The following is an 18,568-nucleotide window of genomic DNA, read 5'->3' as shown; positions in this document are numbered from 1 at the left end:
TTCTTTGCATCCTACATACATAGCGTTGCAGTAATCCATCTGGTTAGGACCATGGATTGTATCAAATTACGGAAGACTTCACGAGGAAAAAATGGTTTTATTCGTTTGAGTCTCCACATCGAATAAAACATTTTCTTTGTGCTGTTGGTTGAGTCTCCAGTGTTAAGTGTCCATCAATTGTGATCCCTAGAAGTTTCAAACTATCCAAGATTAGCAATGAAAGGTTGGGGGTATTTAGAGTGGTAGGATCATATTTGTTATATTGAGACGATAAAATGAGGCAGTGGGTCTTTTCGCCGTTTAATTTCAGATGAAAAGAATTTGCCCATTTTTCCATTGTGGTCAGTCCAAGAGTAATTTGATTGGTAATTTTGTCCAAGTTCTTACTGAAAGGTATATATATATATTGTTACATCGTCTGCGTAAATAAAAGGATTTAAGCCTAGTCTGGATAGGGTGTTGGCTAATGGGGCCATCATTATGTTGAACAATATGGGAGACAGTGGTGATCCTTGAGGGACTCCGCAAACTGCATTCCATGAAGAAGATAAAGTTGAGTTTACTTTCACACGATAGGATCTAAATGAGAGAAAACCCTTAAACCATTCAAGTACAAGACCACCAATTCCGAAATAGGCCAAAAGGTGCACCAAGATGTTATGGTCAATCATGTCAAATGCGCTAGACATGTCAAATTGCAGAAGGAGTATGCTCTTTCCAGCAGCAATTTGTTGTTTAAACTTTGATATAAGGGTACTGTACAAGGAGCGAAAATCAGATTGAGAATCATGTATGATGGAGAATTTGTCCAAGTATTCCACAAGTTGCTTGGTTACCATGCTTTCCATTAACTTTGTAAACAATGGTATGGAGGCAATTGGGCGATAGTAATGTCACTTGGTTTATTTTTATTATCTTTAGGAATTGGGGTAAGGAGTTGTGATGATTCTGCCGGTGTGGCAGGGAAAGGGGGTGGACTTCAGTCCTGATTGGCTGTCAGGGTTTGACTGACGTCAGGGGGTGTACTTTAGCCTGCTTCCTTCTGCTTTCCCTGCTTTGGAGTTACATTTCCTTGTGACTAGCAAGCCGTGTGATTCTCTGCCAGAATGTACTCTGGCTTGGATCTGTGTGTCTGTTCAGAGATTCTTTCCCTTCCCTCTGTCTGTGCTAGCTGGCTACAGCATGTGTGTGTGAGCCTGTAATCAGTGAACTCCAGCTGGGCTCTCCCTCCCTGCTTGCAGTTCTCAGTGGGAAACCAGCTGTGGGTTTGTTTAGCAGGGCTGAGCTTTCTCTCTGCTTTTATTTCAGGAGCTCTCTCCCTGTGTTCCTGTCTGCTGGCTCAGTAAGTTTAACCCCTTGTGTTCTGTGGCTCTGCCTGTTTTCTGGGTGTTCTGGTTGGGGGTTTCCTTTCTTTCCTGGTGTGCCTTTCCCCTGGCATTTGGCTGGGGCCTAGTTTCCCTTTTGTGTGCTGCTCCTGTCTCTGGCTTGTGGGAGTGGTGTGCATTTTTCCCCCTCGGCCCTGGGAGGGAGGGGTCCGTTGGGGCTGTTGTCTCCACATCCGCCCATGGTTACAGGGGCTTCCTGTATTCGTTCCCCTGTCCCGCGCTGGTCCCCTGGGAGGGTGTGGCCCCGCTCTGGTTCCTTCATTGTTTCCCTTTGCCCTGTGGCTGGTGTTCAGCGCGTGGCTGGCACCTTGGGGTCCGGGGGGGGGGGGGGGGGACTCCTGGGTTCTTTCTCCCCTCCCTGGGTGTGTCTGGGTTCCAGTTCGGCCGCAAGGCCCGCCTGTATGCCTATTTCCCTTTCTTCCTGAGGTGCAGTGGGGAGGGGGTAGGCTAGGGGTATTGGGTAGCTGGGGCGTGCAGTGGTGGGTCAGTCTCCCCTTGGCCTGGGTCGGCGATCTACGGCCTCGGCCAGGGCTCAAGGGCTCACGACAAAGCCAACGGATTACAGGAGTATGTTTCCATAATTTTTTGGGAAGAAGCCAGATTGTAGCATAAAGTTTAGACTTGATGTGAGATCTTGGATGAAGCAGGGAGGGGCGGATTTAAGTAGATAATTCGGGCATGTATCCAATTTGCAGAAGGAGTTTGAAAATTTAGAAATTGCTTTGGTGATTTGTTCTGTGAATAGAGGGGTGAAATGCAGCCAAGTGCGATCTGCTGGGTGGTCTCCGGAGGTAGACTGAAGGAGATTAAGGAAGTCATCAATGTCAGAGTTTTGTAGGGCGAGAGAGTTGCGTAATTTTAGGATTTTTTTCTTTGAAGTAACTGGCTAGTGAGTTTGCTGATGGAGAATCTGAGCTTGTAGATGTTACCAGATTTGTTTCAAGGAGATTGTTGACAATTTGAAATAATTTCTTCAGGTTTGAATAATCATATCCGATTTTTTATTTATAATATAGCTTTCGTGCTTGTTTCGTAGCATATTTGTATTTCCTAAGGGCTAGTTTCCATTCTGTAAGTGTGAGTTCATTTTTAGTTTTTTTCCATTTGCGTTTCATTTTTCTGGTTATTGATTTTAGGGACTTTAGTTCTTCGTTATACCAAGGTGTAGTATTTAATATTTTTTCTCCTTTTTTTTTTTTTTAGAGGAGCTATTTCATCTAATATATTTTTGCATCTTTTGTCCCATTCATCAAGGAAGTGATTTGAATTCGCGTTTGTAGTCCACTTATTGTCATATAGTTTGGACCAGAACTCCGTAGGATCTATTTTTCCTCTTGTGGTAATTGTTGTGTGTTGCTGTGCATGGTGATAATCTTTCTTTAACCATAACATTGATAGCTTTAATTTAAAGTGATCGGACCATGGGACTTCAGACCAGCATGCGTCTGTTATTTTAAAATTCTGGTCTGTGATTTTTTCTGATGGAGCAAAAGTCCAGAGTATGACCTTTTATGTGTGTAGGTCTGCAGCTGGGCCATGAGTAATCCCATGAGAGAAAAAAAATCCTTGCACTCTTGTGTTGATGGGGAATTCATGTTTTCAAGATGTAAGTTGGTATCTCCTAGGATGAGTAAATTGGAGTTAGATATGCTCATATTTGAAATGAAATCGGTGAGGATAGAGAAAGATTCATTCCAATTTCCAGGTGGTCTGTAGAACATAATACATGACAGGTGGTCTAGAAGGGACTTTTCTTGGATTCTTATAGATGCAATTTCAAGTTTAGTGGAGATAAGTTCAATAATTTCAATCAGGAAGTTGGAGCGATAAATAATAGCTAAACCTCCACCTTTTTTGTCCTTCCTAGTCCAATGTAATATTTTATAATTTGAGGGACATATATCTAGTAGAATTGGGTCTTTTTGATTACAGAGCCAGGTCTCAGTGATGATGAGTAGGTCTAGGTTGTCAGAAGCAATCCAGTTAGAGATTAGTAGTAATTTGTTAACAACAGATCTGGCATTGATGTAACCAATTTTGGTGTTTTGAAATGAAGTTTCCAGGTTTGGGAAAATATCAATTTTGGTGAGAGTTCTATCCTTGACATGAACTGATTTATTAAAGCCTTTTTTTAGAGACCATGAATATTGATCATATTTGGTGTTTTTTTCTTTAGTATAATGATAATTGTATATTGTGGATGATTGATTAATCAATAGGAAGGTGTAGGTGATAATAAAATATTTGGTTAATTCCATACTGAAATAAAGATAAACTGGGGCAGATGAAGCAGGCAGGAACAGAGGAGTAGAGGTTGCAGACGAAGCAGGCCGGGAGAGGATGCAGGCAGGGGCAGACGATGCAGGCAGGAACAGTTGAATGAAGGCTAGGGCAGAGGATGCAGGCAGGTACAGATGGTGTAGGCTGGGCAGCGGATGCAGGCAGGAACAGTTGAATGCAGGCTAGGGCAGAGGATGCATGCAGGAACTGATGATGTAAGCTGGAGCAGATGACGCAGGCTGGGCAAAGGATGCAGGTGGGAGCAAAGGAATAGAAAGTTGCAGACAATGCAGGCAGGAACAGGCAATGCAGACTTGGGCAGAGGAAGCCAGCAGGAACAGATGGTGCAGACTGGAGCAGAGGTTGCAGGCAGGGACAGATGATGCATGCTGGTGTAGGGATGCAGGTAGGGACAGATGATGCAGGCTGGTGTAGGGATGCAGGTAGGAACAGATGATGCAAACTGGGCAGAGAATGCAGGCAGGAACAGATGATGCAAACTGGGCAGAGAATGCAGGCAGGAACAGATGATGAAGGCTGGAAACAGACGCTGTAGGCTAGGGCAGAGGTTGCAGGCAGGAAAATCGGTGGTCAGCAGTGCAGGACAAATCGGTTGTCAGTACTATAGGGCAATTCAGTGGTTGGTAGTGCAGGGAAATCAGATCAGTAGTCAGTAGCAGTTTAGGAATTCGGATGTCAAATGAACAATGGCAGATCGGTTGTAAGCAGTAGAGGACAGATCAGTAGTAAGTAGTAAAGAGCCAATCGGTGGACAGCAGTTCAGGAATTCGGATGTCAAATGAATAACAGCAGATCGGTTGTAAGCAGTAAAGGGCCATTCGGTGATCAGCTGTTCAGGGGAAATCGAATGTCAGCTGCACAATGGCAGATCGGTTGTCAGTTCAGGGAAATCGGATGTCAGCTTCACAATGGTAGATTGTTATCAGCCAAAGTGTGTCTAACTAGTTCAATGAGAGCAGGGAAGCATTTGGTTGATCTCTATTTCCACTGCACCCATACAACTGTCATTGGCATCCACTCAAACAACTGCAAGCAATCCTTGAACTGAATACAGCCACACACTCCTATCTATTTCGCTATCTGACCAGTTGCGGTGGTCAGATATGCAATAATCAGTCATGCTTCTGAGCAAGGAGGGGGCACAATTGGAATCCAGGGGTGCTCGGCGGTCTCCTGTAGCTGTGGTCAATGGTCACAATGGACCACTCTCAGCAACCTCGCTATTCTATGGCGCAATCCACAAACAGCGTCTCAGACGACAGGAGCAATACCACAGCCCCCTTCAAAGAGAAAGTCGACACCCTGAACAGCGATGATGGCACCGCACCAGACAGATGCACGTCCGCGCGATCGCGAAAGGAACGGCTCCAAGTCGGCCCAAGCATGGCCCCCACGGCTCTCGATCTCAAAATGGTGCTCGACGACGCTCCCGCTTCCTTTCGAATGCTTCGATCGTGACTCAGGAGATCAACATAGGGTGGGTGGCAGATCAGAGCAGCGCAGAGAAGCGATGAGTATAGCAGTATGGGGCAGTATAGATCTGTGATCTATATAAGCGAGCACAGATGAATTTAAGAGCTGAATTATACAGCTAACATACATCAACTGAATCTTTTTTTTTTTTTTTTAATTAAACTTGTCACAGCTCCTAGCTCATGAGCCCTGGGAATTAGCGACCAGTTCCTGCTCACCAAACAGCTGATTTATACAGTCAGAAAACAAAACTGAGGTGTTCAGAGTTAAACATACAACTGAAATGATAGCTAAATGTTCAGCTCCAAGTAGAATTGTACAGATCTTATTTCTTAAGACTGGAAATAGTAGGTGATTTTTTTTTTTTAACTGAAAATATGGGAACTTTGACCAGGTGTGGAACATGGCTGACGTTTCTAGGAGAGAACTACAGTTCAGAAAACAATGGCGACTAAAGCAACTCTGAGAATTAGCTGAGCTTTCTAGGTGTAAAATATCTCTCTGCTATAAAGGCCTGAACAGTAACTGAATTTTTCATGTGAAAAAGAACTGGATTCCAGAACCCTGAATAATAAGAATTGCATAGAAGCATTATATACATACCTGGCTAGCCAAACAGTGGACTACTATAAGGCTAGCTTTTCTTTTTTTTTTTTTTAAGCTGGCTAGAAAATACAAGAGAGCTGCCATGACAACATGCCAAATGAGGCTGGTGTTTTTAGTATTTGGAACGATTAACTGCAAGGCAATTCAGGAGACTCCTTCAACCTTAAAAAGCAGTGTGTGGGGGGGAGGGGGGAAGAGAGAAGGGGACCTGGCACCACTGATTGTTACCCTGGCTCCAGACAAACTTTCAACATATTGAAAGGAGCGTAAATTGTCCTGCACAATATCCTTAAGGGGTGAGTCACAAAAGCTCCTTTCTTTCTGTCTCTCCATCTGCTGGTTTAGGAACAAAACTCACTGGTTCTGAACTGGTCTGGTATGGACAAATAGGAAAGAACTATTAGGCATTTAAAAGACTGATTCAATAAATCCTCTAATTTTCTTTTAACCTGTCTAGTAATATGTTTATTTTTTGTTATATTTGTACCCCGCGCTTTCCCACTCATGGCAGGCTCAATGCGGCTTACATGGGGCAATGGAGGGTTAAGTGACTTGCCCAGAGTCACAAGGAGCTGCCTGTGCCTGAAGTGGGAATCGAACTCAGTTCCTCAGGACCAAAGTCCACCACCCTAACCACTAGGCCACTCCTCCACATAAGCAGCTATTCAACAGCAATATATTAATCATAATATCATTTTAAAAGACATACCTTGACATCTGTGAAGTGAGACAAAACAATCTCAGAAGTACTTGGGTGTAGAGCTGGAAGTTCACAATATAAATTGGGAAAACAGACAAGGGATCCCAGTAAGACTTGAGCTTCCACTCTGGGTGCCTAGATTTTCAGCATATAAAACACTTGTTAATTTATTCACATAGGGATCCTTTTATTAAGCTGCAGGAAAAAGTGGCCTTAACATGCCCTTGCACAGGTTTTTCCCATGTGTTACGGACATTTTTACTGCAGCCATAAAAATGGTCCTTTTCTATTTTTTATATTAATGGCCATGTGCTAATGTTGACATTTGCGAATGACCATTAAAAAAAAATTAGCACATGTGCACTTACTGCCATGCATTTTGGGCTCACGCACTATTCCTGTGCTAACCAGTTAGCATGCAGAAATATAACTGTGCTATCTGATTAGCCTAGGAATGCTCATCGTCTCCCTCCCCAATCAATATAAAAATTAAAAATATCTTTTAGCATATACACATTTGGCACTTACTGCAGGACACCTGAACACATCATCCTGTGGCATCTAACACAGCTTAATAAAAGGGAATGTGATAAGGTTAATAATTTCCTTGTGATAACTAGTACTTTCTTACAAACAAACGTCTATGTAAAACTGACAAATCATATACTTTAAGACTTTAATATGCATAGAGTGTAATGACATCAGAGAAGAAAAAGCCATAGAACCCCACCTTCACTTTAATGTTTGTGATAGGATTTCACAGGTAATCACTTCATCGGCATAAAAAAAACCTTCCTGAAAAAAACATTTAAGCTCCATGCAATGCAATCATTACTGATAACCCTTAACTTAAAGTGTGTGACTTATCTTCAGTGTGTTCAAGCAATTATGGATCCCACCTAATTTCACCAATTGACGTCACTCAAATTAAGAGCTTTGTTTCAAACCAATTGCCTACAATATATTCCTCCTCTAAGCAAAATTAGGCAAAGTGAGTGTGAGGTCCCCAAATGTGAGATGGGCATGAATTAATGAACAAACTATTTAAGAGATTATTACAGAGAAGTAATGATAGTATCTTCTATTTTCGATAGATGCACACTGATAGTAATTGGTAAACCTTAAGTATCCCAGGCAAAAAGTTCCTGACACAAATGAAAATATAGATTACCGAACAATGCAATGGACTCAAACATAAGAGAACTTCCATTACCATCACAGATACTGCCAGGCTCTAGAAATCACCCTCAACAACCAACTGACCTGTGCCTTCCTCTGATGTCTTTATTTCATGATCTTCAAAAGAAAAGCTCTGAGTCTTTGCATTTTTCCTTTTTTTTTCTTAAAATTTCCTTTATGATTTGAGATCAGGGAGCAATATGTATCTTTAGTGAACTAGATCACTTGAGGTTATTTTTTTTGCAGGGAAATCAGTGAAAAGACAAGCAGCAGCAACCTAAGAAATAAGTGTCACTGTTGTCCACATTATGGGAGTATTAAGTGACTGCTGTCTTTTGGGGTATCTAAATACTTAAAAAGCAATAATAATCTTACTATTTAAGTTCTTTCTCCTGCCAAGTGGTGGACTTCACTTTTGGAAATTTGATTTTCACTATTGAGATTTTTCCTTAATTATTTCATGCCCATGATACTTTTCCTTTTACATTTATATGTAATAAATAGAAATAAATCAAAACACAGAAAAGAAAATAACATGATACCTTTTTTATTGGACTAACTGAATACATCTTTTGATTAGCTTTCAAATGTAACCCTTCTTCTTCAGATTCGAAATAAGCAAATGTTGACAAATATCAGAATATAAAATGACAGTCTTACAGGAAAAGTGAGGGGTAGGTTAGGTGAGAAACACGGAGAGTTGGGTAGATGAAAGACAGAGAGAGATGTATGGCAGGAGGATGAAGTACTGAGACATTCCCAACCCCACCAGTGCTGGCCTCCCGACAGCCACCTAACAGAAATTTTGAAACAGAAATTAGTGAGAAGAAGAGAACGGCACATGCCCCTGCAATATTTCCAGCTGCAAACTGTGCGAAACACATTTCACAGGATCCTACATTCACTCACTTGGGAAAAACATTCAGAATAAGGGATCATTCATATGCTCATCCTCCAATGTGGTATACATCATTCAATACAAAAAGTGTGAAGGAGATCCAAGATGGCCACCAGCATCTGGAATCAGTGAAGAATTCTGAAAATTTGAGTGATATTCCTCTAAAGATTTTGGAGAAACCGGCAGAGGTAACACTCGACTCTTCATGGGATTTGATTTCACTGTTACTCAAAAAGTAAAATGCTACATCTGAGAAAGTTGTTGTAATTGAACAGAGATTATTGAAAACTGAAGTGGACATAAAATCATTAAGTGAAAAACAAGTAAATATTGAAAAGACTGTTAGTGACTTGGGAAACTTACAAGCAGTAATGCTGAAAGATATTACTAATTTAAAAAGAAAAACAGAACTATATGATAACTTTATGAAGAATAATAACTTGAGATTTATTAATTTTCCTAAAATAAACACGATAAAACCTATTGATATGTTAAAGAGATATCTTCGCGAAAATTTAGAAATTCCTGAAGCAAGTTTGCCACCATTTAACCAGATGTATTATATACCGCAGAAGGCACCGTCAACAAGAAAAAAAAGATTCTTTAGACTTATCAGCATTTCTAGAAACTTCTGAAACAGACCAAGTCCAAGCAGCCACTTTGGTAGCAACTGTTGCCTTAACTCCTCATAAATCATGGCTTTTCCGATTGTTTTTTAAGAATCGGAAGAAAAATTTTCTTGGTTCAAAAATAAATTTGTTTCCAGATATTTCAAAGGAGACACAGAAAAGGCGAAAACAGTTTCTGTTATTAAAGCCTGCTGTTCTCCAGCTTGGAGGAATATTTAAGATTTCCTTGTAAACGCATAATTCGACTTAATTCGTCTAAGTATGTTTTCATGGATCCTTCACACTTATCATTCATATCTTCTAAAAGAACAGTTGGAGTTTAATTTAATATTATTCTGTTCAGTACTAAATGTTGACTAACTAATATTTTCTTTTGAATTTTCCTGTAATTGGAAATCTTGGATCTACTTATAGTGGACTTGAGTGTTAAAATTATCTTTATTAGTTTCTTTATACTAGTTCCATATAGGAATTTAGACTTGTATAAACACTTTACTGTATCAAGTGTGTAATCTTGTAATTCATTGTAAAATTGTAAAAATAAAATAAAAAATAAAAATAAAAATAAAAAGTGTGAAGAAAGGATTCTATATTGGAGAAACAATCCAGATGCTAAAGACATGGCTCAATTTACACAGACACAATATTAAACACTCCATTGCCAACCAGGATACCACCTCTGTGGGACAGCCGACTTCCACGATGCAGTGAAAAACTAACCGTCCATTGCTGTTAGCCAATAGCTGCACTGTAGGAGCTCAGTACAAATTGACCACCAATTGTAGAAATGAACCAATTATGCCAAATTTGGTCAAAACCCAAAACAAGTATTTCCAGGTGGCCTTGCCAAGATTGGCAAGAATATCTTCACCCACTCATCCCCTCCTCTCCCGCAAAGCCACCAATGTTTTCAGCAGGTTCGCAGATGCAAACCTACCAGGGACAAAGTCCACTTGATCTGTATGTGCGAGGGATGGAATAATCCCGCTGAAGCGACGCGCCAGCATAGATGTAAGGATCTTCATATTCTGGTTCAAAAGTGAGATAGGCCTGTAAGGGAAAGGGAATGGGACTTGATATTCCACCTTTCTGTGTTTTTTTGCAACTACAGTCAAAGCGGTTTACATAGTATATTCAGGTACTTATTTGTACCTAGGAGAATGCAGGGTTAAGTGACTTGCCCAGAGTCACAAGGAGCTGCAGTGGGAATCGAACCCAGTTCCCCAGGATCAAAGTCCGTTGCACTAACCACTAGGCTACGCTTCCACTGCAGAGCCTACAAGCTCAGAGTCCCATCCGGGCTTAGGAAGAACCATCACATATACATGACATTGTTCAGGCAGCAAACACACCCCACCCTGAAATTCCATACACATGGCCATCAGCGCCAGGTCCACCTGGCCCTTCAGAATCTTGTAAAACTCAGAACCCCGACCCATCCCATTCCAGCGCCTTAGCCAGCTTGAGGGCAAAAGTAACCTGAGGAAGCTCTAAAGATTGAAAAAAGGTATCTCTCCCAATAATATCATAAGGTCCCTTACTATACAGGTCCCTCTGAACGGCAACAAACTGATCTTTGATTCCCTGTTCCTGGGAATAAATCGCAGCACCCACACCCTTAATAAGTGAAATCCTAGTGGACTTTCTAACTGGCTTAACCAGGTTGGCTAACAGCTTACTGGCCTTGTTACCCCAACAATGCATCTTATGCTTGTGAGACAGGAGGGTATCGATTTGTTTTCGAATAGCGCAATACCAGTCCTGAGAGACCGGGTCAGATGCCACTAAACAGCCCCATCTACAGGTACACAATTGAGAAGTGAGGGAGACCAATTTAGCATCTTGGCGCTTGCACTTGTGTGTGGTATATGCAATGATTTTCCCTCTCAAAAAGGACTTTGCAGCTTCCCAATAAATTGCACGGGAGACTTCAGACACACTAATAGTGGTCATATATTCATGCCATAGGGCTATCAGATATTACCGAAAAGCAGAGTCCAAGTAAAGAGAGGGATTCAACTTCCACACACCAGACCCCCTGCCAATGAAGGCTAACTAAGACAGCTGCATGATCAGTGAACACTACATCAAGAATATGTGTACACCTAGCTTTGCCTGCTCACGCACCAGAATATAATCTATGTAGAAAAAGCTGTTGTGAACCCTTGAGTGAAAAGTAAAATCCACCTCCCCTGGGTGAAACAACTTCCATATGTCCACTAAATCCTGCTCCCCCATGAGAAGATTGACCCCCAAATGCTCATTATCCTGCCTGGGTGCCCTCGGAGGCCTGCAATCAGTCATGGGATCACTGGGTATGTTAAAGTCCCCGGCCACAATACGTAAGTAGTCAAGGAAGGCCACTATTTTCCTCAGGACATCTGAAAAAAAGGAATGGGAATAAGTATTGGGGGCATATAAATTACACAACATCACCCTCCTGCCCTGTGGCTCCCTAGCTAGAATCATATAAAAGCCATGCAAATCTTGAATCAGTTTAAGAGATGTAAGGACACCTCTTTGTGAATTAGGATCACTACTCCATGCGGTCTAGAATTAAAGAAATAATAAACTAGCTCCCCCAACCCAATCTCTGCACAGTTTGGCATGTTCATCCTAACCCTTATTCACTTGTTCAGAACCCTTATTTTATCATCCTCACTTTAATATTCCCTTATCTCTTGTTTGTCCTGTTTGTCTGTCCTAATTAGATTGTAAGCTCTGTCGAGCAGGGACTGTCTCTTCATGTTCAAGTGTACAGCGCTGCGTACGTCTAGTAGCGCTTTAGAAATGATAAGTAGTATTAGTTCCCACACTGTGAGGCCACATCAAACTTCAGCTCAGCCATAATCCTCCTACCATAAATCAGCAGAATAAGGTCTTCCAGTTGAATCACCCAAAGCAACGGGAGAAACCAGACACACCCAAATCAAACCCACCCCAATCCCGAACCCCCCCCCCCCAATAGAACCCCACCAACCAGCGTACCCAAGGCCTCAGACATCTGTCCACACAATCATACATTCATCCCCCCCAGTCATTCCTCCAATCCCAATAACCCCACTGAAGACCCTCATCAACCCAGCCCTCTAACCCCTAAAAGACACACCAAAGTCCATGTCCTCCCCCACTCCCAACAACAGAAAACAGCAAAAGTTCAAATGTCTCCAACACGAACAAAGGCAAAAACACACCAATCCAATAGTGTCAACCGGTACAAAAAACATGGTAGCGCAGTAGTGGAATGCCAGGTAGGTATCTGAGGGGCCTGCCCCACAGTTCAGGTCTGACAGAGTTCCTGCTCCTTCAGCAAACAGCGCATGCCCCTCACATATCACCCACCACAAAGTCCAGACCCAGTGACCCAGGCATGCTGCTGCTACTTGGTCCCAGCACATTTAGTCCATAACAGATAGGAGCAGTCCCAATGGTATCCAACATATACGGCCTAAACAGAATAAGGAAACACCATAGAACACGAGCGGCAGGCACAAACATCAGCAGCAATGACTATGTTCAAAGCGACGCAGCTCCATTACCATCACGGCTGCTGCAACTGTCTAACAAAAGTCTGGATAGCTTCCAGGGTGTCACATTGCTGTTGACCATCTGCTGTGAAGATCTTCACTCTTGCAGGAAACTGGACCACAAAGTGAAGGCCCCAGCTGCACAGCTCAGCACATTATGGTGCCAGCGCCTGACCACAACCACCACAGAGTAATCATGGAAGAGGAGCAACTTCTTGTTCTTGTATTCCAATATGCTGGATTGGCAGTAGCCCGCCAACTCTTTATCTGCAAAGTTCGAAACCTGTGCCAACACTGGTCTGGGCTTCGTGGTAGTATCTTCCTGTTGACGCCCCACTCTGCGCACATGCTCCTGATGGTATTAAGGATGTACTATGAAAATGATATTCCCTTCTGATTTTGGGGGGGGGGGGGGGGGGGGTGGGCTATCAAGAGTTAAACATTATAAATGTGAAACTGAGATAATTTTAAGACAAAGCAGGACAGATGCATTTAACCTAGTCACAGACTGCTGAATTAACAGTTTCAACAACTTTTGTAATGAATGTTTTGTTCAGATTCTGGGAAGTCACTAAGAACACGCATGTTTGCAAAGGAATAAGGAAGTAAGAGAGAAATATGCAGATGTCTGAGCATGCAGATGTAGTATGGAAAAATGTATGATATTTCCGCATTACTATAAATGTTAGACTTTACTGGAACCACTAGCAGTTTGGGAAACTACCCTGAACCCCTGAACTTGCAGATGTAAGCAGAATATAATCTAACCAATGATTTTTTTTTTGTGTCCCATGATTTGTGATGTAACCAGTTAATTTATGACTTAATGCATTCTTAATAAAACAGCAGAGGACCTGAGGAATTGTGAGACAGTTCTGAGTGCCTCACTGCTATTATGTGAGACCCTTAGTTCTCTCTTCCAAAGGCCTTTGAGTTGTATATTTATCTTGTGTGTGTGTATATTTTCTCTCTCTCTTGATCTCTCCGGGGACCAGAAGAGCTGGTCGCTCCCCTACTTGGTGGGGGAGGGCATCAAAAAATTAGTGTGGCCCCAAAATAAACGCTTTCACTCCACTCAAATCCAAGCCTCTCCAAAGTCCAAGCCAACTGTCCAGAGAAGTCACTGCTCCACGAGGTCCCACAGCTCTGCATGCATCCTGGATCGACTCTGGCAGGCCCATCAGCCGAACATTATTGCACTGTCCACAATTCTCCTGGTCCTCCAGATAGGACAACAGGGTCTTGCACTGGGTCTCCAGCTTGCCTACACATCTCTAAGAGGCCTCTCTATGTCCTCCTGATCAGCGGATGCGTTGCTCAACGGCCGTCTTTGGTCAGAGTCCCGAATATCATCTACAATGGCCTGAAGTTTAGGCAGACAGTTATCAACACCAACAAATTTTTTGTAAGTTCTTCCACTGCTTTGTCTTACAGTGTAAACATCGGAAGTGGGGTGGGAGGTGACACCACTATCCTGCCAGGTCCCGAGCGCAGTTTGTCCCATACAGGCTGCAGAGTTTTCACAGGCATGCCTCGCAGCAGGATACCTGTGCTCCAAAAACCGCTTGCCACTGGACAGTCAGCACCAAGAGGCACTCAGGAACCCACAAAAAGTGCAGTAATTAGAAGGGCATGATCTGGGTAAATAAAATAGAAGGGAAAAGGATCGGAGCTGAGGGAAAGAGCCACCGTCTAGCAGCAACCCCCCCCCCCCCAAAACCAGAATTGCCTTTTTATTGATAATTCACTCATTGCTTATTCTCCTTCATCTTCAAAGAATAACTTTCTGATGTAACATATTGTCTTCAGAAATGACTCTCTGCACCATCCTGAGACTAGAAAGGTCTTCCTCTCACTTCAAATCAAAAGAGGCTTATTACATTAGCCTTTGGAGATCAGAGTGCCCTTACCCTCATATCTAACCAGGGCTGAACCCACTGGTCATCACAGCTGGTAGCAGTGGTCTAGGTCACTGTCAGATTGTTGCTGAATCTGTCTCCATGCTTACTTGTATTAGCTGTACTTAGTTCTACTATCCCTCATGAAATGCATTAGTTCTGGCTTTCCTAGTCCCTATTAACTGAATGCTATGTTCTATGTATTCTTTATTGTAAACCACTTTGATATTTTTATAAAAGGCAGTATAATGAGTTAGCAAACTAAACTTTGAACAACAAACAGAGCTGATTATTCTGATCAGAAATACCTGAAAGGAAAACAAGGATCATAATAAAATATTCTAATCTATACTGATACGTTGAAGGATGAATTTTGAGCTGGTCTGCAGGCTCATGTAGTAAGCTGTGCACTGCTGTCTGGCAGATCTCAGTTTCTGGGCCAGGCTTCTGCTGTTCCAGCTGGTAATGCAGAAGCAGCATTCATAATCCATGTAGGAGGGAGTCCCCATCCATTAACAATGGTAACACCTGGTTGCTGAACTTAGCACTTATACTGGCGAGGTACTGGAAAGTTTGTGGGTCCTGGCTGAGGACAGTTGCTGCAGCGACTAGGATATTTTTTTTTTTGGGGGGGGGGGGGGGGGGGAGGGGGAGTGAAGACAGAGAGGTGTTTAGAAAAATAGATGGAAAATCCTGGGTAGTTGTAACTGGCATCTTATGGCTCCATAATCCAAAAGAGACTGGTTCTAATTTAGCTGAAGGAAAACGAAAATACCAGGCCACAAACAAAACAAAAAGGACAAAAGAATTTTTAAGAGTCATCATTAGTGGATTCGTATTATTTTACACACAACACAGTCCTGGTTTTATATAGCATTTGATTCATGAAGAACTTAAGTTTCACACAGAATGTCCAAGATACAAGAACTTAAGTATCAAACTAGTAAGTCAATCGAGACTAGCATTCTTGTTCCAACAGTGGACAGTCTAAGTCACTTGCATATTCCAAAAAGAAAAGACCTTTCCATGATCCTTATTCACAGAACTGAGAGATTATCTGACTAAATAATGTTTTTTTAATCAACTTTTTCCACATGATTCAAGAAATTACAAATCCTCTTTCATATTTCCTCTCAATTCTCTCTTCTCTAAACCAAAGAGCCCTAACCTGTTCTGCATGCATCATAAAGGAGCCATTCCATCTCAATTTTTGTTGACTTCTCTGGAGCTTTTCTAGAACTGCATACAATATTCCAGGTACAGACAAAATGTTATCAATACAGGGGCATAATCCCCATTTTGTTTTCTGAAATCAAAATACTAACGTGGGTTTAACCTGCAAGGTAACTTGGAGTTAAGTTTAACACTACAACAAAATCCTTCTTTCCTCCATATTTCTTCTCATTTTTAATACAATCCTTCTTTTCCCCCCACAATTGTTCTCATTGTCTACCAAAACTTTAAGCTAACATAAAATGGAAACGTCTTCAGGCTGTTTTTTATTCTAGAACTTCAAAAATTAATGATTGAAAGGCATAAATATCATTAGAATGGTTCCTACTGCTCCTCTGCTGTGAACTAAGCCCCCCAAAATGTGGTCCCCAACTCTAAGAACTTTCCCCCCATTTACAGAAACCTAAGAAAATAGAACCTTAGGGGTTCACAACCTCAATCCTCGAGGGCTGTCACCCAGTCAGTTTTTCAGTATTTTCACACTGAACGTGCATTACATTTAATTCACACAGTGCATACAAATAGTTCTCAGGCATATACTTTGTCAAAATCCTGAAAATTTCTGAAAACCCAACTGGGTTGCGACTCTTGAGGTTATGCACCCCTGTTCCACATGGATCCTCTATCTGCCTTGCACATCCCTGATACTGTAAGCCACACATTTTGGCATAGATAGGGAAGCATCTGAATGAAAACTGCTGACTACTTACATTGAGAGAGGAGGATGCAGCTACTCTCCCAGCTGCAGCAATAAAATCCATGACCAGAAGAGTGGCACCAGGTAGACCAAGAGAGAAGAACTGAGGGGAACAGTGCTTGATGATGGTATTTACAATATCCTAGAAAAGAACACAAAGTACATCCGTTGCCTTGTTTGAAATCTGACCCATTCTGAAACTAATAAACAGAAATAAGTTGTAAAGAAGAGGTGAATAAGTGCAAAATTACTAGAACTTATTGGTTAAAGGCTCTTATAACATAGAAGTTTAATATATGGTACTAGTAAAGTAAAAAGCATCTGGGTTTTACTTGTGTTATAACAGAATATCCTGTATATGATTATCCGTTTACTGACCTGAATTAGCTGTTAATTAAGTATAAGGAAGTAGAATATTTGCAAAGGTTATTAAGGGCAACCAGATTACTGGGTTAGCATCAAAGGGTTTGATGAAGCAGTCTCCTTAGAATCCAAGCTATATAGAGAGTATAGGTCCAATATATATAGAGAGTAAAGGTCCCACTTAACTTTCTTTCTGAGACATTCTGAGAGAAGAGGACATTTCTCTGGGTAAGTGACATTATTTTGCTCTGTGCTTGGTAACTTAGAGATTGGGTTTAAAAGAGGAGTTGAACGCTATTCATAAATACAGTTAGAATTAAAGAAAAAAAAAAAGCAAGCTTTATTAACTAGTCTCTATACCCTTTTCCCCATAGTTTTAAAACTTGAATTTTCTGCCACAGCATTAACAGATAGAGTCTAGAAGACACAGCAGGGCGCAGTTCAGTCTTAGAAAAAAAAAAAAAAAAAAAAGCAAATATTAACTAGTTTCCATCCTTTTCCTCATAGTTTTAAACTGAAAAATTCTCTAGAGGTAGAAACTTAACAGCCACGAGTATTAAAAAGAATCGTAGCAAGCTCCTAAAAGAAAGTTATTTTCTGTTCTTTGCATGCTGGAGAGGTAGAACTGCTACTGACCTGAATTAGGGGTTAAGGTGTGAGGAAGTAGAATATTTGCAAAGGTAACTAAGGGTAATCTGATTACTGGGTTAGCTTCAAGGGGTTTGTTTGAAGCAGTCTCCTTAGAATCTAAACAATATAGAGATGAAAGATCCCACACAACTTTCTTTCTGAAAAGTTCTGAGAGAAGAGGACATTTCTCTGGGTGACATTATTTTGCTCTGTGCTTGGTATCTTAAAGATTGGGTTTAAAAGAGGAACTGTGAGTTATTCATAAACACAGTTAGAATTAAAAAAAAAATAAAAGCAAACTTTATTAACTAGTCTCCATACCCTTTTCCATATAGTTTTAAAAACTTGAATTTTCTGCCAGAGTATTAACAGATAGAGTCTAGAAAGCACAGCAGGGCCTAGTACAGTCCTCATTCCCACCCCCCACTCACCCCTAGTTCAATTCTTCATTTATAGTCAATTATTCTATTTAGGACAAGAAGAGAGTTTTCATTACATTAGTTTCTGAGAAGAAAACGCTAAATAAATTACATATTATACCATATAATCTTAAGACTCTTTATAATCATCTGATATCCCTAGTACCTTAAAAGGTTTTAAACAACTCTATAATACTAAGATGAAGAGCAGTCCAGCAGCAAGAGGGGTGCTATCCAGTCTTTTGCACAGTGTCACATGTACAATTATCTCCCAGTTGCTGAGAGGTTATATGTGTGTGCTCGATGTAAAGAACTCCTAGCTCTCAGAGAATGAGTCCATTCTCTGGAGGCTAGAGTAGCAGACTTAGAGGAGCTGAAGAAGACATAGAGGAAGCCTACAGGGATGTTGTACAGAAGTCCCACCTCCAATCTGGCAGCCCCTGTGCCACCAGCCACCCTATCTACATGCCTAATAATTGAATCACCAACTACAACAGCCATCCTAACCCTTCCCTCCTGGGCAGAAGTTCCTGGAGACACATCCTCGGTGTGAGAGGATATTGCACAACCCTGGTGAAGCTGGAAGTAATCCTGTAGCCAGATAGTGCTGGGGAGGAGCCAACTGTATTG

The 18,568-nt window shown here is 41.5% G+C and overlaps 1 protein-coding gene across 2 annotated transcripts in view; it reads right to left on the bottom strand.

Moving 5' to 3' along the window:
* The window catches only part of RALGAPA1 (Ral GTPase activating protein catalytic alpha subunit 1), an 882,008-nt gene that overhangs the window by 496,047 nt on the left and 367,393 nt on the right, over window positions 1-18,568 (bottom strand). For both annotated transcript variants that reach the window (XM_030214290.1, XM_030214291.1), the window contains exons 25-26: window positions 16,540-16,668; window positions 6,475-6,600 (exon numbers count right to left, since the gene is read on the bottom strand). In XM_030214290.1, coding sequence (XP_030070150.1) covers window positions 6,475-6,600; window positions 16,540-16,668 — 255 coding nt within the window. The remainder of the gene's footprint in view (window positions 1-6,474; window positions 6,601-16,539; window positions 16,669-18,568) is intronic.

The sequence above is a fragment of the Microcaecilia unicolor genome, chromosome 9, assembly GCF_901765095.1.
Source record: "Microcaecilia unicolor chromosome 9, aMicUni1.1, whole genome shotgun sequence".
In the NCBI taxonomy this organism is placed as follows: Eukaryota; Metazoa; Chordata; class Amphibia; order Gymnophiona; family Siphonopidae; genus Microcaecilia; species Microcaecilia unicolor.
Note: the sequence above shows the minus strand (reverse complement) of the source record. Positions and strands in the feature narration are given on the sequence as shown.